A 24,391-nucleotide genomic window follows, 5' to 3' on the forward strand; every position below is an offset into this window, starting at 1 on the left:
CCTGATAGGAATAACTCCATCACATCGAGAACCTTTGGTTTGCTCGCTGATCATCAAAAGACAGCCCAGGAGGCACTCTGCAAGCACTGTGTTTCTTGAGTAAATAAATAAACTTAAGCTACCCTAGAACATTCTTTTAACTCCATTTCCACAGATTTTTTTTTATTTCAACAGTTTTAAAACACTAATTTAAATATTCTTAAGTGATGATGAGGAATATAGGTAAATATCAAAGATCTGATCTCTTAATATTGCCCCATAGCAAAGGCCAATGGTATCTAACTAGCTTAGTTCTCACTGATAAAGACTTTCAGCAAATCACATCAGAAGAAAATGTTTATTTTTTCTGCAAAAATAAGAACTTTATTTTTTATGCTATTATCCAGATATACAAGCAAAACAAATTGAGTTATTGAGTAAATCTGGTCTCGAAATGTACATTAAAATAAATGGAATAAAGTTGTCATACAAGCTTTTTAAAAATCTCTATGAATGCCTGTGGGGTGGAAAAATAATCCATACTGAGGAAGTGCCAGGAGAAAAGGCAGAGACTTGCTGAGGTTTCAGTTCACTGATTGCCATTGGTCAGGTTAAGGCTGGAGAGAGAGATGACAAAGCTATAAATCAAAAAAACACAAGGATAAGCAGCCTCCAGGACGACTTCTAGCATTCCAACATTTGCATCTTATTGGTGCCAGAAGGGGAAGAGAAAGAGCAAGAAATTGGAAATCTATTTGAAAAAATAATGAAAGAAAATGTCCCCAATTTAGTGAAGGAAATAGACATGCCAGTCCAGGAAGCACAGAGAGTCCCAAACGTGATGGGCGCAAAGAGGCCCACTCCAAGACACATCATAATTAATATGCCAAAGGTTAAAGATGAGAGAAAATCTTAAAAACAGAGTTTTTAAGGTAACTCCAGTCAGTTACCTACAGGGGAGTTCCCATAAGACTGTCAGCTGATTTCTTAAGAGAAAGAGAAACTTTGCCGGTTAGGAGTGACTGGCAAGAAATATTCAAAATCATGAAAAGCAGGGTCTTACAGCCAAGACTGCTGTACCCAGCAAAGATATTATTTAGAATTGAAGAGCTTCTAAATCGCAGATAAAGAGCTTCCCAGACAAGAAAAAACTAAAGGAGTTCATCATCACCAAACATTATTATATGAAATGTTAAAGGGACTTATTTAAGAAAAAGAAGAAGTTCAAAACTATGAATAAAATGGCAACAAGTACAAAATCTATCAACAATTAAATCTAAAAAAAAAAAAAAAACCTAAGCAAACAAGAACAGAGACTGAATCATGGATACAGAGTGCTTTGATGGTTGCCAGATGGGAGGGGTTTGGGGGGCAATGGGTGAAGAGGTGACAGGATGACAAAGTAGAAAAAGTAAAAAGTAGAAAAAGTAGAAATTCTGTAACTACAGAATAGCCATGGGATGTAAAGTACAGTGTAGGAAATGGAGCAGCCAAAAACTTATATGCACAACCCATGGATATGAATAATGGTGTGGGGATTGCCTACAGGAGTGAAGGGGAGATGCTGGGTGGAGAGGGGCAAAGGGGAAAAATGGGACAATTGTAATAGCATAATCAATAAAATATAATTAAAAAGGAAAAATAATGAAAGAATTTTGGAGCCAAAGGCAGTTTAGAAATCAAATCCCAACTTTATAGAGGAGGAAACTGAGGTTCAGAGAGAGTGACTTGTCTAATTTCACACAGCTAGTCTAATATATATATATATAAAACTGTTGCTTAAGGATTTTGACAAAATCTGTAAGTATTTATAGATATGGACTTGTTGCCAGCTGGAAGCCAAAAATGAAGGAAAGCATATTTGAAGGGAAGAATAAATAAGACATATTTTGAATGAGGTTCTCACACAAACACAAAAGACAGCAAGAGCCGATACAAAATAAGCTCCTACATTAACCAAATCACCACCTTCTGTTTTCTGAACACCTACAACAAGAATGCAAAGGAGCACAATAATTCAGATCTATATTTAAAACAAGAGACTAGAGCTTGTTTGGTATTTTTTAAAGACAATCGTGTATTCACTTTCGTGAACCCCTCATTATGAAAAAATAAGATTGCTTTATTAAGGCAATACACACAGGGTGATTTACTCAATGGGTGAGCATCAGTGTTATGTGGAAGGAGAAAATAAGTCTATTTTTGGAGTCACCAATCAACTTTCCTCACCATGGTTACCGGCTGTGTTTCATAACTTCCCAGAATCACAGATGATTCAAAATGACCTTGGTAATAATTTAGAACAAATCTCATATTTTATACAGAGGGAAACTAAAGCTTAGAGAGGTGGGAAAGACTGACACCACAGCCCTTTAGTGACACATGATGACATAACTCAGGTCCCCTCTACTCCTAGGGGGAAATCATCACCTCGGTAAAAAAAAAGGTACCCCTTATTTTCTCTCTGGGTTTTTTTTCATTTGTCAACTACATGAAATTGTTTTGGCAGTTAAAAATCTCCATATGTTTCTACATGATTGGGAAAAACCTTTTGAAAACTACATCTTTATACTTGTAACTTCAACACAACTTGAAAATAGAGATGTGTTCAATACTGACTCAGGTGTTTCTTAAGGTTTTAATCAGCTTTCTACTAGACAAACAGACCCACCTAAAAGAAAACAGAAAAGCCACGTGCACAGGCCTCTGTGGGGCTTGTTATCCCAGACAATATGCATATTCTTTGATCTCCTTAATTTCCTTCCATTTTCATGTAGATATATGTATACACACATGCACATACATGTACATATATGGAAAGATCTTATTAACTTGAATATTTGGCAGAGGTAGATCAGACTAAAAATCAAAGCAATAAAATTTTTCATGCCATATATTACTAAATGGAATTCACTTTTAAAATGGCCCTTATCCAGTAAGAACAGATTCTAAACACTTTAGGGAGAAATCTTGTACTGGTTCATCCAGCATTGATTATATGTGTCTGCTGTGCGCCAGGGACTGTGTTGTGAACCAAAAGATTACATCCTTGCCCTTGCTGAGTTCACAGTCTAGTAGAGGCAGGTAGGAGCGAACATTTGTCACAGCAGGCAGGCTAAGTGCACTCAGTGGCTCATTAATGGAACAATGGGGACAGAATGGTGGGGGATGACCAAATACCATGGAGGTGATGAGAGAATGTCTTGGAAAGAAAATGATCAATGGAGCTTCTTAAGAGAACGATTTTCCAGGCAAATAAGGTAATAGTCACGTCCTAGGTGGAGGACCCAGCATGTGCAAAAGCAGAGACTGAAACGAGGGATGGCTTCGTCAAGCTGAGTGGCAGAAGGCAAGGCTCCATCCACCTCCTCTCCACCTGCATCCCTGCGGACAAAGCTGAGTGGTCGCACTTGATACCCACCATCAGGAGACTTCCAGCAATCACACTTCGCATCCCCTGTGAGATCTATTCTTCCACTCTCCCAAACCACCCTTTCACGCCTCCAGTGTTTCTTCCCCAGTCCTCAACTAAGACGTGAATAAACTGCTGTCTGGGGAAGTGACAGCTGACAGAGTGGAGAAAAGGGAGGGCCAGGTCAGAAGGCTCTACACGACACCCTGGAGGTCTGGACTTTGTCCTCAGGCGGACCCTGGTAACCAGAGAGGACTCTGGCAGAAGGACTATAAGGGTCAAGAATGGAGGGAGCGAGGTCCGGTGAGGAAATTGACATGAATGAGACTTAACTGAAATCAGTGGCCATGAGGTGGACAAGATCATTTTAAGGAAATAAAATCTAAGGCCTATTTTATGATTGAATGAAGAGGAGGTAGAAGAGAGGATTCCCATTTCTTAGCAGCATAATAATACTTACTTTTAGTCTGCTAGATTTGAAGCTTATTGTCTCCAAGAAATTATAATTAACATGATTTTAATATACATAAAACTGTATTATCTGCTTCTAGGAATATCCTTATAATAATAACAAAACAATTAACCTTTGAACTGAGCTAAGACCTCTGATTTTTGAGAAAATCAAATCATCAATCTGCCATTAGCACTGGAAATTCCTGAGAATAAACAATCCCTTCATCAAGAGGGTAAGTCACTCACTTTTTAAGACAAGTTAGGTGCCCAAAGAAAATGCACAGAAAATACTCTAATTTTTCTAAATAACTGGCAAATGCAAATATAAATACTAGGATTCTGGCTATGCAGAAACATTGCAAGAGCACATATTTATAGATAAACACATACCCAGGGATAATAAGAAGTTTATAGAATTCTCTGAAGAAAACACAAAGCATCGATGTTTACATTATTTTTCTATGATCTCTTACTAAATCTCTTTCTACATCTCTTACTCAAAGGATGTAGAAAACAGAAAGATCCCCTGTATAAAGAGATACTAACTTTGTATTTGCTCATCATCTCAAAGATCCTTCTTGTATCAGATGACATCTGGGTTTTAATGAAAAGGCCAGTTTTCCTTGAGGTCTGCCTGCTCTGTTAGCCGCCTCCGCCTCATCTTCGGGAACCTGACAATCCGAGAGGAATCCCTTCTCCATGGACTGCATCCACAAAGCAGGTAGATTCCTATCAAGAAGGCTCTACAAAGTGCTTCCCAGACTGCTACAAAATCCACATAAGAAGAGATTTACCTGGGATGCAGACACTGGTCGGCAATGTCCACCGTGTAATCGATGAGACGAAACAAATTCACATGGACTACCCAGTCCTGTGGAGGAAAAGGGACGAATGGCCACTCTCTCATGGGGAGAGCGCCCGACCCTTGCCTTGACGGGCTTTTATTGGCTTTCTAATAGCATACATCAAAGAAGGTTTTCATTCATTATACTTAGGCTTGCTTTAGGTAATTACTTTTCACAGATAGCAACAGAAAGGATGTTACTGATTACTTTTTACAGATTAACAAGGAAAAAATGTTGCAAATGCAAGGGAATGATAAGAATAATTGGTCTGGTTATACTTCAGTCCTTGGGAGAATTAGCACAGACGTCAGGAAGTTACTTCAAAGATATGCAGTAAGCATTTACTGCCTCAACTCAGAGTGAGGCAGGGAGTTTTAACAAGAGCAAGTCACAAAGCAGCCTAGATATAATGCAGGCCTGATTCCCCAAGGGAGAACCAATCCGTGGGTTTGGCACCTATGGGTTTTCCCATAGGGCTGGGCTACATTTGCCATTGCCAAGAGGATCGGTTCCCTATAACCTGAGTCACTGCAAGTGTGCAGAGCTTGTAACAGTGGTTCTCAATCCTGTTTGCATATTAGTGTCACTTGGGAAGTTTAAAAAATACACACACACACACATACACAAATATGTATATTCTGTCTAGGCCCCACCCTAGACCAATTAAGTCAGAATCATTAGGGACAGGTCCTAGAAGCTTCTAAAGAGCAATAGGGGGGTTGACAACCATTAGCAAGAACCTTGCTTCCCTAAGTGTGATCTGTGGACCAGCAGCATCCACTGGGAGCTTATTAGAATGCAGAATCTCGGGCCTACCCGAGACCCAATGAATTTGAGTTTGCAATGTAATAATGGCCTGGGAGAGTCTGGCACTAAGTGGGCAAGCTCTAAATAAGACTTGTTGATGAGATGAATCAACCCCTCACCATAAGGGTCCCACTGTAGCCCGGCTTTAAACATGTACTGCATGTAAGGTAATCCCTCAGAAACTGTCAGGACAGCTCCCCACGAACTGGACAGCACGCTAGAGGGAAGTCCTATCACAGTACGGGGCAGGCACTGATTTGATGTGCGACCCTCACAGGCAGATCTCTGACACTCCTTGTTCATGAGGACCCGTGAGTCTAGGGAGACTGGAACTGGGACTGGGAAGAGTACAAAGGAAACCTTAACTATGCCTGTAATCATCGGTATCTTTAAAAATCTAATGTTGCTTAGACTTTTTCTAAAGAAGTTTTTCCCTGAGATCTTAAATATTTCTCTCATTCACATAACATTTTTTCTTTCAGGTGTATTAAATCTCTTTAGTCAAAGACCAATGTAACAAGATGTCTAACTTTGGTACATACATAATTCTAATATCCCTTTATCTCTTGCTTGCTAATCACCTTTCTAAGAATTGCCTCACAGGAAATTAGGGAGCTATGAAACTGCTGGTGATCCCAGGTGTAAAACAGAAATGCCACTACTGGTGAACATCTGGTAGACCACAGCTGGGAGCATCGGGGGCAAAACCCGAAGGAAAAGACCTTGAGGGCAGTCTGAGGATGCGGCTGATTTAGATCCAGGAGGCCACACCGAAGGTAAAGAAATAGCAAAATGTTATTCAAATTCACTTGAACTCGAGCTTTAAAATCACTCTATAAGAAATTCAAGATAAGGTCATCAATTAAAGTAATTTCTTCAGAACAAAAGAGAGCAAGTATTGGCTGTCTATGTGGCCATTCTCATTACTCACGGTCCTCCAAACGCCCTCTCCCATGTCTCTCCCTTCCTTTCCTCCCGCTCTTCTGACACAGAACAGACCGTATGAGCTCAGAACTGAGATGTAGAGAGGATCTGACTTGAAGGACAGCAAGAATGCAAGACACATTTAAAAAGCAGGAGCAAAGGTGTTTAAACTACTAGACTAAACACCCTCTCTATACATCAGAAGGAGTCAGGGTCCTCTTAAAAGTTACTGACTCCTTGGGGCCTAACCAAAGCCAAGTTGGAATCCTGGGAGGCAGGAAGTCATTTGAATTTTTCAAAAGCTCCTTCAAATGATTCTGAGTCACAGTGAGTGCTGGAATCACAGTTGTGAGGAAGGATTCTAACTTCGAAACACTTCTTAACCTTTAATATATACTTTTGAAAGCTCTGGATCCATGTAAATCATTCCCTAATCCACTGACTAGCACTGCGTTACTTTTTTTCTTATTAATTCTACTTTCATCAACATGACCTATGCAAACTATTTAAAAACTCAAACAGTACTACCAGGCTTAAAACAAAAGCACAGCAACAACCTGCATCACCTCTCCACTCACCCCCAAAACCATTTCCCAAGGGCAAACTACTTAAAGACCATTTAGCTTCTCATTTGATATTTCATATGTATCCTAAATAATAGATATGCTGACATTTCTTGACTTATTACTTTTCCATTTTAATTTAGTACCGTATTTTGCAGTGTATAATGTGCACCTTGTTGCCCAAATTTTCGAGGGAAGAATAAGGCTGTGCATTACACATGGGTATAATTATTATGATATACCATGGGTATGATCATGGGTGTGGTAATCCCATATATTATGTGCACAACACATGAGTGAGCATTATACATGGCAAAACACAGTAATTCACATAACTACTGATGTCTTTATGCACTGGCTTATCCTATTCTAGTCTCCTAATACAGTTATGCTACCATTTTTTCCCAGCCTCTCTTGCAGTCATGTATGGTCAGGGGTGATATTCAGGCTGTATGTTTTAGTACCATTGTACCGACTGGTACAAAAATGCTTCCACGTTGGCTGCTAAACGGCTGCTCTCACACCCTCCCAGGGACCTCCTCCTGCCCCATGTCCCATTCTCTGGCATACAAAGGGCTAACGTGTGATATAGCAAGGAGCTTCCAGAACATTTTTTCTTGGTAGTTCTTTTTTTTAATCAATTATTTTTATTTTTCAAATACAGTTTATACTCAATATTATTCTGTATTAGTTTCCTATGTACAGCAATGTGGCTAGACAATTGTCGGACTACAGAGCGGTCCCTGATGTTTCAAGTACCCGGTAATCTACATCCCTGTGAATATTCTGTAACTAGCAGTTTACACTGCCTACTCTCTGCAACTTTTTCACAGCCCACCCGGCCCCCTCCCCTCTGTCAGTCTCTTCTCTGTGTGTGTGAGTCTGTTTCTATGGCATTTGTCTTTCTCTATCTGATTTACTTCACTTAGCATAATACCCTCTAGGTCCAGCCATGCTATTACAAAAGGTAAGATTTCATTCTTTTCATGGCCGAGTAGTATTCCATTGTGTAAATGCACCAGGGCCCTCCTGCTGTGCAGCAGACAGGTGTTATGACCAGTCAGTGTCTGGGTTACCACTGACCTTGTGATTAAATTTTTGCCACTGGAATATGAGTGAAAGTGATGTGTGTCACTTAAAGACATGGGCCCTAAACACTTGCCCCTCACTGTTCTATCCCCATCTACAAGCCGGAGCACGATATGCTATGCTAGCCCCAGGTTTTAACCAAGCAGATCAGAGCAATGTCTTAGAAGACGGCAGAGCAGTGAGATGGAAGGAATCAGGGTTCCTGAAAAGCTTCATGGAGCAGAGGCATCAGCTCACTGGCAATGCTCGTTCTTGAACTGTCACACAGGGAAAAGTAAATGTCTTTGTTCAGGTCACAGTCCCGTGAAGTCTCTAGTATAGCAGCTTAGCCATATGAGCAGCTTAGCTGTACACTAGTGACTTGTTATTATGACTTCTGCGAATATTACTATCTGCTGAGCCCATCTCACTCTATGTGTCTTTTCTTCTGCTGCTCTTTCTCTGGAGTTTATAATTGCCCTTTTTTTAATTTACTAGGTGTTTTGAGTCACTAATCCATCCCAGATGCTCCACAGGGACTGGAAAGCCCCTGTAAATACCACCTTGCATTTGGTCATATATATCAGATCGTCTCTCAGTTTCGTTTTTGTTTTCATTTGGAAAGTCCAGGAGTGGCTCTTCCCACTATTCTGGCCGGGACTGGCTTCTCTCTAGGGCTGTGCCGTCCTCTTCAAATTTCTCTCATCATCCTAGAATTTTCTTTTGCTTTTCTCCTATGTCTGATGCCCTGTTTCCAGAAACGCATTTACTATTCTTTCTTGGTTTATGCACACATTTTGGTAAAATGTACCACCTGGTGGTTTCCTGTAAAATGATGCATAGACATAAGTTTTGGAGACGTCTCATGCCTTCAAACTGTCTTCAGTCTATCTTCCCCTTGATAGTTCGTGTTGGAAATTCTAGATTGTAAATAGTTTCTCTCGGAATTCTGAAGGAGTTCATCCATTGTCCTCAGGTGTCTGTGTTCCTGGTAGAGATCCGGTGCCACTGCAATCTCCATTTTTTTCGCATGTGTGTCCTCCGCCCCACTACCCCCCCCCCCCGCGCCAAGATGAGATGTAGGATAGTCCCATTTTTCCTGGCATCTTGAAATTTTACAATAATATGTCTTATGCACTGATGGATCTTTTTTCATTCATCCTCCTGGCTATTTTGTGAATTCTCTTACTCTACAAATGTATGGCTTCCAGTTCTAAAAAAATTTCTCGTATTACTTCTTTGGCAATTTCCTCTACTTTTCTCTGTAGTTTCTTTCTGAAACTCTTATTTGTATGATATAATCCCTGCTGAACTGATCATGTAATTCTATTTTTTTCTCTCCTTTTTCTTTCTTTTCGCTTGTATTTCTACCTTATCTTCTGCTCCTTCCAATGATTTTTTTTTTCTTATTCTGCTACTTTTAATTTCCAAGATCATTATTCTCTGACTTTTTTTTACAGCCCTGTCTCATTGCATTGATTAAGTGTGTGTTAGTTTTGATTATTTTTATTTTAATTCTTCTCCTTGTATTTGTTCCCTCCGTAATTTTTTCTCATTTGTTCTGGTTTCATACTCATTGGGTATCTATTTGTATTTAAGAGTAAGGCACTAAAGAGCTCGCTGCAAGTTCCACGCTCATGGGGTAGAGGAAGTAGGGTTGTGGATTAGTGGGCTCACTACAGTTTGTTTTGCTATTGTTGTGGGACTTCAGCTGTCAGTAGGTACAGGACTTTTCTATAGGGATCTTCATTTTCCCCAGAGGAGTCCTGTGATATCTTTCCCAGCATCAGAGGAGGTAAAAAGAGCATCGGGTCTCACTGTTTGGTATGCACAGTTCATTAAATTTGTGTTTTCAGTTGAGCATTTCACCATTCCCCTCTGTCCCGCCTGGAATCCCTAAATCGGAAACATTGTTCATTCACTCCAATTCCTCCAGAGAAAAAATGTCCAGTGTCTAGCAAGTACTTTGTCTTTGCTGTACGGGACAGGGAAAATTAAACAAGGATGCAGTTCCTTTTCCAGACTTCCAGTCAATCCCTTATTGTCAGCCCTGGGCCACAACTCAAGGTCTCCAATTCCAGAGCCTTTCCGGGTTTTGGGGGAATAAACTAGCAGTCTCTTCCCTGGTATCTGCTCCCAACCTCCTATAAGACATTTAAGTATCAACTTTCCCCATTATACTAAGTCAGTTGCCCCAGGTCTGCTTGCCTTTCAACCTCCAAAATTTGGTGGGCATCTCCCATCTGCTGTTGCCCCTTCTCAGGTTTACCATTTCTATGGTGGTGTCTCAGGAGGGGCCGGCAGTAAACACATGTTCGGCCCTCCAAATTCTAATCTAACATCCTGTAACTAAATCTTACCACCACACAAACTGCCCCCAAAGATGAGCCTTTATCAATTTTTTAAACACTTGCAACTTTTCTGTTTTTATAGACATACCTGATTGGTTAAGCTACTCTCCCAATGATTTCAATGTTCATCATGTTCTTTTTTTAATTATAAAAAACATATTCAAGAGTATCCTTTTCTGGATACCACAAAACACTTTTGACTTATTGACTCATCTAGTCTTAAAAGATAGTCGAATTTGGAACACTAGATTATAATTAAACTAAGAAAATACAGATTCCCATGCAATAAGGCTGTTTTCATTGACTCCTCCTCGCCACTTCAAATCTAGTTGAGGGTGGGCTGAGCTGAAAGGTATTTGTCTTGATAATGACTAAGTTCCTCCTATGAAGTCATGTGACTACCGCACATGGTGGTCATCAGTACTGGAGTCTTAGCTGTTTTGCTTCTAAAGATGGGCAAAGGAGGGATGGACGATCAGAACATTTACAAAATAATTAAGCCTGGGGACTTTTCTCGCATTCAGAGGGTTACAACTTTTTCACTCCCATCCAGAGGGCACTCATCTGAAGATTCTTAGCCTGAAGATTTTGCTCTTCAAAGCTGAAAACTCAGAACTTGCCCTAACCACTGACGTCATAGTTATAGAAATAAGAAATAGCTATAGAGTAAAAATAAGAGAAAACTAATATTATACCTTTGATCTAACTCCACTCAAAAGGCACACATATTCTATACTTATTTTTGCCTCCTGTCACTACTCATGACCTCCCTGAAAAAAAAACACATTTTTTTCTAAAGAAAAATAATTTCTATGAGGGCAAAAATTAAAATGTTCTATTTCTTAAGCTGGGTAGTAGTTACATGGATATTCACTTTTTATAATTAATAAACTGTACATTTATACTTCGGAAGTTATACAGATGTTATATTTTACAATAAAAATACTTTTAAAAGTTAAAAGAGAAATAAAGAGGCAGAATTTTAATTTGTCAGAAAACATAGTGCTTTAATCTCATTTGGCCATAATTATTAGACACATTGACAGGGGCAAAGGAAGAAAGGACATCATGATTTATCTTGAGTGCCTAAACCAGAGTCCCACCAAATTTCAATAGTCATCTTAGCTGTTTTATTTGAAACACTTTATTTTTAAAAGTTCTTAAACTTCCTAGTTGATGTTGCATCCCCTAAAGTGATATTGATACCATTGCATAAGACTATTTACATTGAAAAAGCTTTCACATCCAATACCTGGGAAATAGAAAGGGCATTATTTTCTCCCATGCTGCAGATGAGGAAACTAAGGCACTCAATAGTTATTAGTAAGGTCACACTAATAGTGACAGAATAAGGACTAGTGTCAAGTGTCGAGTGTCCAGTAAGGGCTCCTTAAACATTTTATGAGAAAGACCCTCCCACTTTTCCAAAGTGCTGAATTCAAAAACATGGTACCAAAGCTGGAGGTTTCTGCTCTGACATCTCCGGGTTTCCTGAGACGCCCTGGAAGGACGGAAAGATGCACGGGGCACGGCTGTGAAACTGATTGACTGAGGACTATGCTCAAACCACTCTGAGTCTTTACATTCACTTCTAGTTAACAGAAAAATTCACCTGGTGTTTCAGGAGCTGGTTTAACTGAAATGCAAACGAGAGAAAGAAACTTGGGTGTTTCTGCTCTGCAGCCTCAAACTTTCCACCCAGTAGAAGTGTAGACTAGGATGTAGATAGTGCACCGGGCTGTTTTGGGCTTCACTACGCAATGTTCTCTAAGTTTCATGGGTAACACCGTTAATATTTTGTTTATTGACTGGTTGTCATCTGTTCCTTGATTGGTGAGGAAGAATCGGTGCTTTTCATGGGTCCTCCTCAGAGGTGCCATCACCTGCCTTTTGGTTAGAAGTCTGCGCACATGGACTTGATTCCATAGCTCTCTGCAAGTGGAGTTCCAGGCCCACGGACACTGGTGTCCTAAAAGCAGTGGGTGATACACCAGATAAAATATTGCTATGAGCAATGTTCGAGATTTTATTGCTTATGCTTTCTTCTAGGAGTTCTATGGTTTCAGTCTAACATTTTACTCTTTAATCCACTTTGAATTTATTCTTGTGTATGGTAGAAGTGGTCTAGTTTCATTTTTTTTGCATGTATTTTCCCAGCACCATTAACTGAATAAACTATCTTTAACCCATTGTATGGGCTTGCTTCCCTTGTCGAATAAGAATTGACTGTAAAGGTATAGGTTTATTTCTGGGCTTTCTATTTTGGTCCATTGATCTATGTCTGTTTTTATGCAGTACCATGTTGTTTTGATTAATATGGCCTTATAGTATAGTTTGATATTAAGTAGCGAGATTCCCTCAACTTTGTTCCTCTTTTGCAGGATCGCTGTTGCTACGCAGGGCCTTCTGTGGCTCCATATAAATTTTTGAAATATTTGTTCTAGTTCTGTGAAATATGTCATTGGACTCTTGACAGGGATTGCATTGAATCTGCACATTGCTTTGGACAGCATGGACATTCTGATGAGGTTAATCCTCCCTATCCATGAATGCGGTATGTGCTTCCATTTATTTGTATCTTCTCCAATGTCTTTCTTCAGTGTCTTAGAATTTTTTGAGTACAGGTTTGGTTAGGTTTACATCTTTGGTTAGGTTTATTCCTAGGTATTTTATTCTTTTTGAGGCAACTGTGAATGGAATTATTTTCTTAATTTCCCTTTCTCTTACTTTATTATTGGCATATAAAAATGCAACTGATTTCTGGGCATTAATTTTGTATCCTGCTAGTTTGCTGAGTTCATTGATCAGCTCTAGGAGTTTCTTGGTGGAATCTTTGGAGTTCTTTATGTACAGTATCATGTCATCTGTAAAAAAAATACCATTTTACCTCTTCCTTTCCAATGTGGATGTCTTTTATATCTTCTTCTTGTCTGATTGCTGTGGCTAGGACTTCCAGCACTATGTTGAATAAGAGAGATGAAAGCAGACATCCCTGTCTTGTTCCCAGTCTTTAGGGAAATGCTTATAGTTTTTGCCCATTGAGTATGATGGTGGCAGTGGGTTTGGCAGATGGAGCCTTTCCTCAGTGGAGCTCTCGTCAGAGGAGTTGCAGGTCCACAAACACTGGTGTTCTAAAAGCAGTCGGTGAGCTGAATGGTGAGGAAGCTTTCTAAGATTTTGTTCAGTGGATGCTTTACTTCTGCCCTGTACAGTGATACTAAACTGAGATTCTGAGATCCCAATTCTTTCCAGAGACACACACCTGTGATCTGCGTAAGTCATAATCTTTCCAGAAAGCCTTTAAAAGAGGTTACCATCCTCATCTTTTAAATGAAGAAATAACCTCCCTATCTTTAAGGTACTTTCCAAGTCTATGGATTAAAAGTTTGGAAGGGCTTTAATAATAAATATATTCCAGAATGTTTAAAAGTCACTGACATTGATATATAATCATTTTAACATCTTGACCCCATAGTTTTTTTAAGATCGATGACCTTCTTCTACCTTATGCCTGTGTCACTTTTCCATCCTCAAATTCCGCCACACTTAGAATTTCCATCATCGCTCATAGCTGATCCCTCCACAATGGTAAGACACCTGCAAGCCCCTCACATACCCTTTGCCAATAGCCTCAGAACCACCCTGTACCTTACTGTTTCTCTTTTCTTTGTTCTTCCTAAAGAGTCACTCACGACACATTCTAATTTCACATCTCCTGCTCATTTTCCCGGCCCATCAACACTGGTTTCACTTGCCTATTTGCAAGGGCCTATATAGAGTTGGTATTTCCAATGATACTCACCTACCTTCACTTCCAACTTCCTGAGCACTGCTGAAGAAAGCCAGAAATACAGGGAAGATCTGTCCTGTCACAAGGCCACTTGTCAGGGCCCTCATCACCTTTGGTCCTGTCACATGCAAATCCACAGCTACTCCCAGCCCTGCCCACTCTCCTGCACCTCCCAGCTTTCCCTCTCTCACTCCCGGCTTACTTTCAGCAAGTAAACTGGTCTCCTCTGTTCATTTTTTTTCCCAACAGAAAGGAACCAACTCACTTTGAACGCAGCCACCCTCCCTCTCAGCTTCCAACTTTCCTCTCTAAATCTCTTTCTCTTTGCTTTCGTTCAACCTCTTTTTCCTTCTGTATCACATCTATTTTTCCATGAGTAACGACTTTACCTGTGTCATGACCAGGGCCATCAAATAATATATTATTCAAAAAGAGACCTTCTGTGAGAGTAAAAATAGGCACTAATGTCCAAATATTTGTTAAAATATTGTTCCATAATTAGATTGGGAGAACACTTGTGAACCGAGGCCATTCTGGGCAACCGGGATGCAGGCTCACCCAGTTCTGCCCCTATCTTCCCCACCTGCAGAGGGCCTGGTGCATCCATTATCCTCCCACTCCCTCTCTTGACCTTCAGTTCCGTCCTCTCCACTGACAGCTACAACGTTCTCGGGACTTGAGGTTTTGTTTTTAAGAAGGTTTCGCGGACATTCTCAACACGTCAGGTCACTGTCCTCTCCGATTTTCGCAGTGCAGTCAGGGCTGGCTGGGACTTGCACCAGCTCCTTCCCATTCGTGCGCTCTTCCGGCATTGGCTGACTTCCCTCTCCACTGAGGCTCTGCCCCTGATCCTCAAAGGCCACTCACAACGGTCTGGAGAACAATGACCTCTTCCCAGCCTTCAGTCTCAGACCCTCTACCTCATCAGCCTCCTCCAAACTTTCCTGTCATCCTTTTTTTAACCCAATCTCTTTCTTGTTTTCCTCTTCCTTCTTTCTTCTCAGCATCCTATCAGCCTCTGTCTCCCCCTCTAAGGGCACAAATAATGGTTTATCCAAGGCCCTACTTGGCCTTTTATTCTTTTTTCCTACACGCTGACCCTTTCTCACAGCTTCCCCATCCCCTCAAAAGGATGTCCCTAAATCTTCCTTTGCTTTGAATGGCTCCCATCCATCTAGACTGTCCATAAGCAGGAAAACATTACAATACCCGAATCCAGTCATTCCCATGAATGACACAAATTTCTACTGAATACCCACTACTTGCAGTGCCTTTACTTGTGGCCCCCCCTGACTATTTCCATTCCTGCCATCAGCACGCAAAGGCACTCAGTGTCAGATTTTCCTTCTCCCTCAATTCCCTCCCCAATTAGTCAACAAGTCCTGCTGCATTTATTTCTACCCAACCCATCTGCCGCTACTGTGACTTAGGCTCTCACTGCTTCTCTTCTGGAGAATATCTTCATAACTTCCTAACTTGGACAACCCAGTTAGGAAGTTAACATATGACTCTCAAACCTCTCGAAGAAACGGTGTCCATGTCTGATTAACCTATATAGTTCTTATGCTGCTCTATAGATTGTAAACTGAGAGACTGAAGCATTAAGGAAATATTAACTCTGTACCCATGACATAGCATATAAAATGATAAAAATGTACTTAATATTATCACAGTTAATTATGCTAAATTCTTAGGAATGCCTAGAAACTAGCCATTTTTTACAGTTCTCCTGGTTAGACCACTATGAATCATTTCATTTAAACTGAAATTACAGGAGAATGACACATTCTTTATTGGTTTCTTAAACTACAGAGATGGACAAAACTTTAGCGATCACTTACTCCTCCCCCGTCTCCTCTTCACCCCCATTCTCCAGGTGGGCAAACTGACGCTGTGAGAGATTAAGCTCTTCCAATGGCCACACAAATCAGAGGTCCCGACTACAGCTATTACCATTCATCAAGAGCCTAGTGTACACCAGGCACTGTTCGTGCGCCCTGCCAGTCCTCCAACAACCCTTCAGGGTCAAGTGCTATTACATTTTAGAGACGAGAGAATGCCTGAAAAAGTCGGGCAGCTTGCTACAGAGAGCCGGCCCGTTCCTCAGGAGCAGAGCTGAGCTTCAGCCCCGACTCCATCTGACTGTCTGAGCCTGGGCTTTTCTAATGGACCCTGTGGCAGAGGCAGGACCTACCAGGGGTCTTTCCTACTGTCTCTCCAGTAGGGCCAGCTAAGCAAGCGTGCGCACTTATACGTTATGAGCTATTTTATTTAAAACTTTGGAGGCGGGGAAACTAAATAGTAGCTTCATTACCATGAAAGTTCTAAGGTTAATTACTGCCAGCATTCTGACTGTCAGAAAATGTCTTATCTGGAAATGAGATTTGTGTTCCTGCGTTTTCAATTCTTAAGAATATTTCTGACTTAAAAATACATTGTTTGTCCAACCACATTCGACAAGTATTGGTTGAGCCCCTAGATGTCCAAGGCACACGGGAGGGTGTGAGATACAGTTTACTCTCTGAGTGGTTCCAAGAGGCAGACAATCAGCTAATGGCAGAAGTCACTCCTCCCCCACTTATGGGAGCTTTGGCTACTCAGGGACTTCCAACAATACGCCAGAACCCTTGGTTCTCATCCCTGCCCAGCATCTTGGGCAAGTCACCTCACTGTGCCTTAGTTTCCTCAGAAAAGCGATTGGTAAAAAGCAATGAAGTATGCCAAGCAACTTCAAGGTCCTTTTTAGCTTTAAATTTATCTAGGCTCACTCATGAGAGTACGCTTTCGGAAACACAACGAGTGTTACCGAAAGGGAACTGCTGGGTGCCCAATCTTCTTAGCAGTGACTTTGGAAGTACTGAGTTCTTAAAATATTGCTACAAGATGAAGGCTGGCTAATATGCTTCCCAAGTTTATTGTTTTGTTTTTTTTTTAATGTATTTATTTATCTTTAGAGGGGAAGGGAAGGAGAGAGGGAGAGAAACATCAGTGTATGGTTGCCCTTTGCGCATCCCCTGCTGGGAACTGGCCTGCAGGGAACCTGCCTGCAACCCTGGCATGTGCCCTGACTGGAAATCGAACCGCGATTGTCTGGTTCGCAGGCCCGAGCTCAATCCAGTGAGCTACACCAGCCAGGGCCCAAGTTTATTGTTTATAATAATATAAAGTTTACTAAAGTTTACCCTCCAAGGAGGTCCTAGTAAGCACTACATTCAAATCACTCTCCCATTATATCAATGGCTTATTACTATAGCTTTAATTTGTTATAATACACTTACATTGTTTAAAGTAGAATTAAAAATAACTCCTTTGATCTACGCTCCTGTGGAGTTACGTTAGCAACATCAACAATAGCAGAGTTAAGACCTCTGCAGAGAAGCAAACCTTGTCTTCATTTAGTTGAATCAATACTTCATATTAAGTTCTACCTGCTGTGGGCCTTCCCAACTACAGCTAACTCTGAGGTTGGGGCATGGACAGTGGGGAGAGAAGAATAGAAAAATATCCGTATTTTGCTGATTCCATGTCAATATCCTGCATATTTTCTTTCCAACTAGCACAGAGAATATTTTTAATCCTCCACTGATTTACACCGTAACACTTTCCCTTGACAAGGCTCCACATGTCCCCTCTTTCTTCATACTCAGCACCTTGGGATGTGATACACAAACCCATCTTGTGCTGTAAGTTAACGGCACAGAGGACGAAACCAACCAAAAAAAGTGGAAGAAAAAATTTAGAACTGTACCATCTTAGTGCCTGGCCCAAAAAGGCACTGAATTTTAACTGTCAAAGATGTTTCTACTAAGAAATCAGGAAAAATGAATGTATGTATTCACTAGTCAACAAATACTGAGTGCCAAATATATGCCAGGCACAGTTCTAAGTGCTGAAGTTATAGCAGTGAACAAAACAGGCAAAAATTCCTGCAAGCCCTGGCTGGTGTGGCTTAGCTGGATTGAGCGCCAGACTGCAAAGAACCAAAAGGTTGCCAGTTTGACTCCGGGTCAGGGCACATGTCTGGGCTGCCAGCCAGGTCCCCAGCTGGGGGCATCTGAGAGGCAACCAATGGTTGTTTCTATCACACATAGATGTTTCTCTCCCTCTCTTTCTCCCTCCCATTCTCTATCTCTAAAAATAAATAAATAAAACCCTTTTAAAAATTCCTGCCAGAATGGGGCTTACATCCTAATGCAGAGATAGCATTTAAAGAACCCCTAAATATAAATCATTTCATAGAGTGATGAAGTACTATGAAGAAAATGAAATAGAACTAGAGGTAGTTCTTAGGGTGAGGAGTAAAAAGCTACTTAAGATGATTCAGAGGGCCTTCCTTGCTAAGCAGAGTACTAAGTGGTGAAGAAATTTTTACTTAATCTTACAAGGGTGAGTTGGGGTGTAAACGAGTCAAGTTAGTCTTTCAGGGAGGTCACAATAGTCATAAATTTGTAATTAATGGCAAACTATTAGGATTTAGCTTTTAAGCTCCTCCCACCCCACCAGTCCTTTTAAGTAGGACTTTTCTACTTAGGAGCCACTTATGTTTCTCTTAAGATCCACTAACTTTTTAAGTTTTGTTAATTACTTTAGTGGTACTTAAGTAGAGACACTTACTAGAAGGATTCTCTCAGAGCCCCAAACCTCACTTGACACCATCCAAATTCTGAATGAGACAGGACCCAGCTCTGCAGCGAATCAGCGCTCCTCCACCGACTCATTAAGGCAGCCAGGTGGAATCTTGTAACCCTTCCAAGAATGTGAAACAAGCCTCTGGAAATCTACGGAAACTGACACCCCCAAAGTTCCTCCCAAATCGTGGAAGGGGCGAAAAAATAAACCATCAGCCTTTGGCATTAACTCTTCCCCGCCCCTTCAGGCGTCTTCGCTGCAGTAGGACCGCTGCGAGCGAACCCTGGGTCAGAGGCACGCGGCGGGTACGCGCGCGTGAATACCCGCATGAATCATCGGTGCCCGGGTCCGCGGGGCGATGATTCATTCAACGCTTTCGAGCTTACGGGCACACATTCCGGGCGTACTACGACGGCCGCACACGCAGCTTCCTTAATATCAAACAAATGTGTCAAAGTACAAACGCCTGGAGCCAGAAACGTGTAGACCCAAGCCACGCGGCCGAGAGGAAAGGCTCGTTTCGGCCGGGGACCGAGTGTTCCCGGCCCGGCAGGGCAGCGGCGGGCACGTCCGTCCGCCCCTTCGGACCTCACCTCCATCCCACCCCGGCTCGCGCGCGGGCGGCGCTCGCAGGGGCGCGGAGGACGCACAGGTGGGTCCCCGCCCGGCCTCGACTCCCGCCCCTCCCGCCGCTCGCGGCAGGCCGACGCTCCCTCGACAACGTGCCTCCCGCTCGCCCCTCTCCTCTCCGTGACATCTTATATAATAACCCGAGCGGATCAAAACGGAAGCGACGCGCGCTGCCGGGGCCCGTTCCCCAGCGGGGACCAGATGCTTGCGTTCCCAGTTCACAGCCCCCACACTAGGCACCGGGGCGCGCGGCTCCCGGGCGGGGGAAGGGCCCGAGCGAAGTCGCTCGTCCCTCCTCGGAGAAGGCGCTGCCGTGGCCGGTCCCCATCAGGAAGCAGCGAGCGTCACCAACTGCGTCAGCTTCTTCAAACACATTTATGGTCTCCCTCTAGCCAGGGAGCCGGCTGCTCCCTTGGCGGGGCCGCGGCCGCGGTTGGAGGGAAGCCCTCCGGGGAGGAGAAAGTTCCTCGGGGCCCTCCCGTCGCCCGCACAGTGCCGGGTCCCGCCGCGCCGCCCGCCCGCACCGCTGTCAGGTTGGGCAACTTGTGACCCCCGGGGGCCGGGCCGCCCCTCCCGCCCGCCAGGCTCCCCCGGAGCAGGGGGCTTCCCCCAGCCCAGCGCAAAAGAGCGACGTCAGAAACTTCCCCGGGCCGCGCCAGGCAGGGAAGCCGCTCGGGTCCCCGCACACCGCCCTTACCTTGCTCTCCAGAGGCCACGATCCGGGCGGGCCGCGCGGGGCGCGTGGTGCGCGAGCGCGCGCGCGTGGGGCGGTAGGTGAGGGAGCCCGCGCCGGAGAGGGCGGGGCGGGGCGGCGGGGGTGAGAGCTGCGAGGGGCGGGGGTGCCGGGCAGGGCCGGCCAGCCGGGCGGGCGGGCGCGAGCAGAGCGTAGCCGGCTACAGCAGCGGCGGGCGCCGGGCGAGCGAGCCCAGGGGGCGGAGGAGTTGCCGCGGGTTTGTTTACGCATTGCTGCCCGGCTCGGGGCACAGCCCGCACTCCCTGATTGGACACAAACTGGGGCACAGCCTCTCGCTGCCGCCCGCCTGGCCTCCTCCAGCAGCCGCCGCGCAGCTTGGGGAGCACCCTGCCCGGCACGGCCCGCGGCGGCGCCCGGGCCTGGAGGGGACGAACCGCGGCGGCTGCCACGGGCTGCGGTGGAGCCACATGTTTGCCCAGAGCTCTCAGTCGCCCACCTGTAGTAGCCGATTGGCAAGGAGAAATTGGAAACTTATGACGCTGGAGACTGGATATCACCCAACCGTAGAAGGGGCACTCCCTCGCCCCCCGCCCCCGGACGGAGGAAACTTGCCCTTGAATGGATGGAAAGGAAGCTCAGATGGTGATCTGCCCCTTGGGTGATGGTCAAGCCCAGGCTTCCTGCATAAACTATCCCCGGGAGCTGCAGTTCCTTCTCCAGTCTCCAGCTTCTCTGCTGGTAATTCGTCCCTCCGAGCAGCAAAGTTGCCATCCCAGAAGTGACCTTGCCTCAGGGTGCTCAAGATCCTCCAGTGACTCCCTTGTCCTCCAGCCCCAATCCCTTAGTCTCCGAGTCCTTCACGCCGCCTCCACCCTTCAGTCTCTTCCCCACTGCCCGAACGTCACCCCCACAGCCTGGTTTACAGACAACATCTCAGGTGCCTCTGTCCTTTCACGACTGATACTGACGCTCTGTTCTTTCCCAGGAAACCGGAAAATCCCAGAGCACCTTCTACTTGTCAAACCCTCAGACTCAGCTTGTCTTCTTCATGTATCCCCCTCCCTGCCGCAGAATCCACCCTACCTCTGGCATTGGCGTGGCTCGAGGCTCAGTCTGTGCCTACTCTGTGCCCCCGCTCGGCTGTGGATTCCTGAAGAACAGGAGCCTGGTTTCACAGAACTTGGGAGACGGGAAAGATGAATGCTATGAGGATAAAATTGTCTCCTTGTGTCTGCAGTTCTGCTGGGACTGTAAAAACTCGAAAGGGTCTCCTGATAGCCACAAACCTCAGCTTGCTAAAAACAGACACATCCAAACATTGAGAATGCCCGCCATCTCTCCTGTGTCCCCTCCCCACCACATCTAGCAATGCATCCTCTATGCACATAATGGGCACTTGATAACCCTGAGAGGAATAAAACTCAAGTGTTCTGTAAGTTAAGTTTCAAGCGATCAAAGTGAGTACAGTAAATCAGGAAGGAATAGACAGGAATGGCCGTAAACCCAGTCATTTTACAGATAACTTCTAGGCTAAGAGTCCCTCAGCTCTGACAGTTAGTGTCCCTCTCCAATCAGACACTGGAGAAGTGGACCCTGACCCTTCCTGGCTCCTGGAATGGCTGGATTTCTTTTTCATGATGTGCTGCTTCCACTGGGGAAGTTGCCTTTCAACTCTGAGGGTGACTCCAAGTGAGAGTCAAGTTTTCTTTCCCAGAAAATTCAATAGCAATAATTCACTGCAGTGACTTAGTTACTTGGGGGTTGAAAGAACTGGAAGTGCAACCTGGGGAAGGTGAGGCAGTCCTGAGATTAGCAGCTGCTGTGTTTGTGCCCCCCCCCACACCGCCACCCCCAGGGCTGGAGGGCCACACGGAGGAGGCTGCCAGAACCACCAAGGGCTTATCCAGTGGGAGCTGGAGCCTGGAAGGAAATGTAACTACTAGGGTGCCTCCCAAAGCAGAGAGAGTGGGAGAAACCCCCTGACTTCTTCCAGGAACCTCCAATACTGCAGGGCCACCCAGTGGTGAACAGCAGGAGAAGCCAATGGACAAGATGACCGAGGGCAAAGGTCAGAACCCGGATAGGACAGATCAGGAGCAGAGCAGGAAAAGGAGACTGGATGTGAGAGAGCAGTGGCAAGTGACTAGCACTCCCAGCTTGGGTGCTGCACCTGGTTACCTCTGGGACCCTTCCTCTGGGTTAGATTCTCCAGGGGCAGCACAAACATTTTCTTTCCGAGCCACAGAAGTCCCCCTTTCTTTTTCTTCTTTGCTTCCATTTCTACATCTATTCTCTTCTCTACCAGGATTCCCTTACATTTCCTTTGCCTCTCTTACTTTTCTAGCTCTGCCTCTCATTTTTCTCTTTGTGTTCCTATACTTGTCTTACCCTCCTGACTTGTCTTTTCCCCACCGAGCCTCTTCTGACCCCTGCTTGGGCTGCTCCTTCCAAGCAGGAGGGCAGCCTTCCTCAGCATGGCAGGTATGAGAGGTTTCTCTGGTAGCTCGTGAAATTCGGAACAATCACATTGTTGCCCCTCTAGACACTGTGTTAGATATTTCACATGTTATCTCATTTAATCTTCAACTCACATCTATTAGCTGGGTACCACTGAGTATAACTTTGTTGGCTTTACTGTTGCCCATTATCAAGAAGGCTTTACTAGTGTGGATCACCCTTAACACTGCTGACAGGACTCTTCCTCATCTCTAAGTGTCTCCCTCCATTCGTTCTTCATTATTCTACATCTTTTCCTTGCATTAGCACAGCTATTTCTCCCAAATCCCAATCCTTTAATACATCTCCACTCTAAATCTCTAATGGTTGAGAATGGCTTTTGAAAGATAGGTAGAATTTCAATAAATGGAGATTGAGGAATGGCATGCTTGGTGGGACAGTGAATCTTATCATCCAACTTATCTGAAACCCAAAAGACAGCTAATAAATAAAAAACAGATTTCAGAAATTTGTCTTGAGATCCCAGACAGACTACTCAGAAACCCAGATTAACCCTAACTACATTAAGCAGAGATATAATTCATACAATTAAAATCATAGCATTTTTAAAGCTAGAAAGACATTGTCTGGCCCAACTTGTCCCTCTTTAAGTGAGGGGACTGAGGCCTAGAAGACTCCGGATTACAACTGGAGTATTACAATAGTTAAACACGAGTACTAGAGCTCGGCTACCTGTCTTCAAATCCCTGATCTGACAAATGTTAGGCTATATGACCTTGAACTTATGTATGTTTTCTCATCTATAAAATAGGAAAAGTAATAATAGAATCCACCTCAGTGGGTTGTTGTGAGAAATGTTTTTACAGGTAAAACACATAGCACAGCGCCTGGCATACAGTCTTCAATAATTATCAGTAAATGTTATGGTTCCCCATAGCTATTCAGCTAGTAAATACCAGAGCCAGAACCACCCATTGAAAGTTTTTTAAGGCATAATTGAATAATCTCCATGACCAGAGGTTATGTCTTAGGGTACTTGTCGAATGCCACGTGTGGAAAGTATGGCGCCCCTCGGACCGCAGAAGGTCTCAGTGAACCTTCTGGCTCCCGTTCCTCTCCACTGCCCGCCCCTGGCTCTGCCGCCTGCCCCGCAATCCTGCGGTGCCAACAGTACTGCATGCTGGGAAGTTTCAGAGAGAAGGGGGACACAAAAAATGAGCAGTGGACATATATCTCATAGTCAACAATATAGTTTACAAGCTCAGATATGACTGTGATTTTACTAATTTCAATTTCAAAAGGACAACTCAAAATTTTAAAAAATCATTGAACTAAAGGCATTTGAATTATTCGTCATTCCTCAGCCTACAGAGTATCAAACCTACCAGCGAAAATTTTGGCAGTTCCTTAGAGGAATTCACTGGGACCAAGAAAAAGCCTTCTTCTAATTGAGTGTCCCATCCTTCAACAAAATTGTGATGGAACAGAATCTTCTCATCCTCCCACTTTTCCTTTCTGAGTCCCTGGTCCTACTTTTCAAAACTCCAGCACCATGCAATGAACCACAATTTACTCACCTTTTTATCTCTGGGACCTAGCTTGGTATCTGGGGCATAGCAGGCACCCACATGTGGTTGAATTGTCTGACTTGAGCAAGGCCACACATTCCAGAAGCATCTCTTGTACCTCCCCCTTCAAATCCTTGTCTCCTCAGTTGACTATCCTTAGCTACTTGTCAGCCTGCGACACTAAGTGACGGGAAAGCAAGACAACAGCTGAATGTGAAAGA

At 43.8% G+C, this 24,391-nt stretch overlaps 2 protein-coding genes across 3 annotated transcripts in view; one reads left to right on the forward strand and one right to left on the reverse strand.

The window, feature by feature from the left end:
• PCGF5 (polycomb group ring finger 5) overlaps positions 1–20,335 on the reverse strand; it is a 120,143-nt gene extending 99,808 nt beyond the window's left edge. The window contains exon 1 of one of the 2 annotated variants that reach the window (XM_053663829.1): positions 20,149–20,335. The gene's annotated coding sequence lies outside the window, so the exon portion shown is untranslated. The remainder of the gene's footprint in view (positions 1–20,148) is intronic. The other variant, XM_037156678.2, reaches the window with a different exon arrangement.
• Positions 1–21,697, forward strand: part of LOC128627200 (uncharacterized) — a 38,778-nt gene extending 17,081 nt beyond the window's left edge. The window contains exons 3-4 of the mRNA XM_053664028.1: positions 19,279–19,473; positions 21,131–21,697. Coding sequence (XP_053520003.1) covers positions 19,279–19,473; positions 21,131–21,511 — 576 coding nt within the window. The 3' untranslated portion in view covers positions 21,512–21,697. The remainder of the gene's footprint in view (positions 1–19,278; positions 19,474–21,130) is intronic.
• The last annotated feature ends 2,694 nt before the right edge of the window (positions 21,698–24,391 follow it).

This window comes from Artibeus jamaicensis, unplaced genomic scaffold, assembly GCF_021234435.1.
Source record: "Artibeus jamaicensis isolate MK-2021 breed Jamaican fruit bat unplaced genomic scaffold, CSHL_Jam_final contig_332, whole genome shotgun sequence".
Classification (NCBI taxonomy): Eukaryota; Metazoa; Chordata; class Mammalia; order Chiroptera; family Phyllostomidae; genus Artibeus; species Artibeus jamaicensis.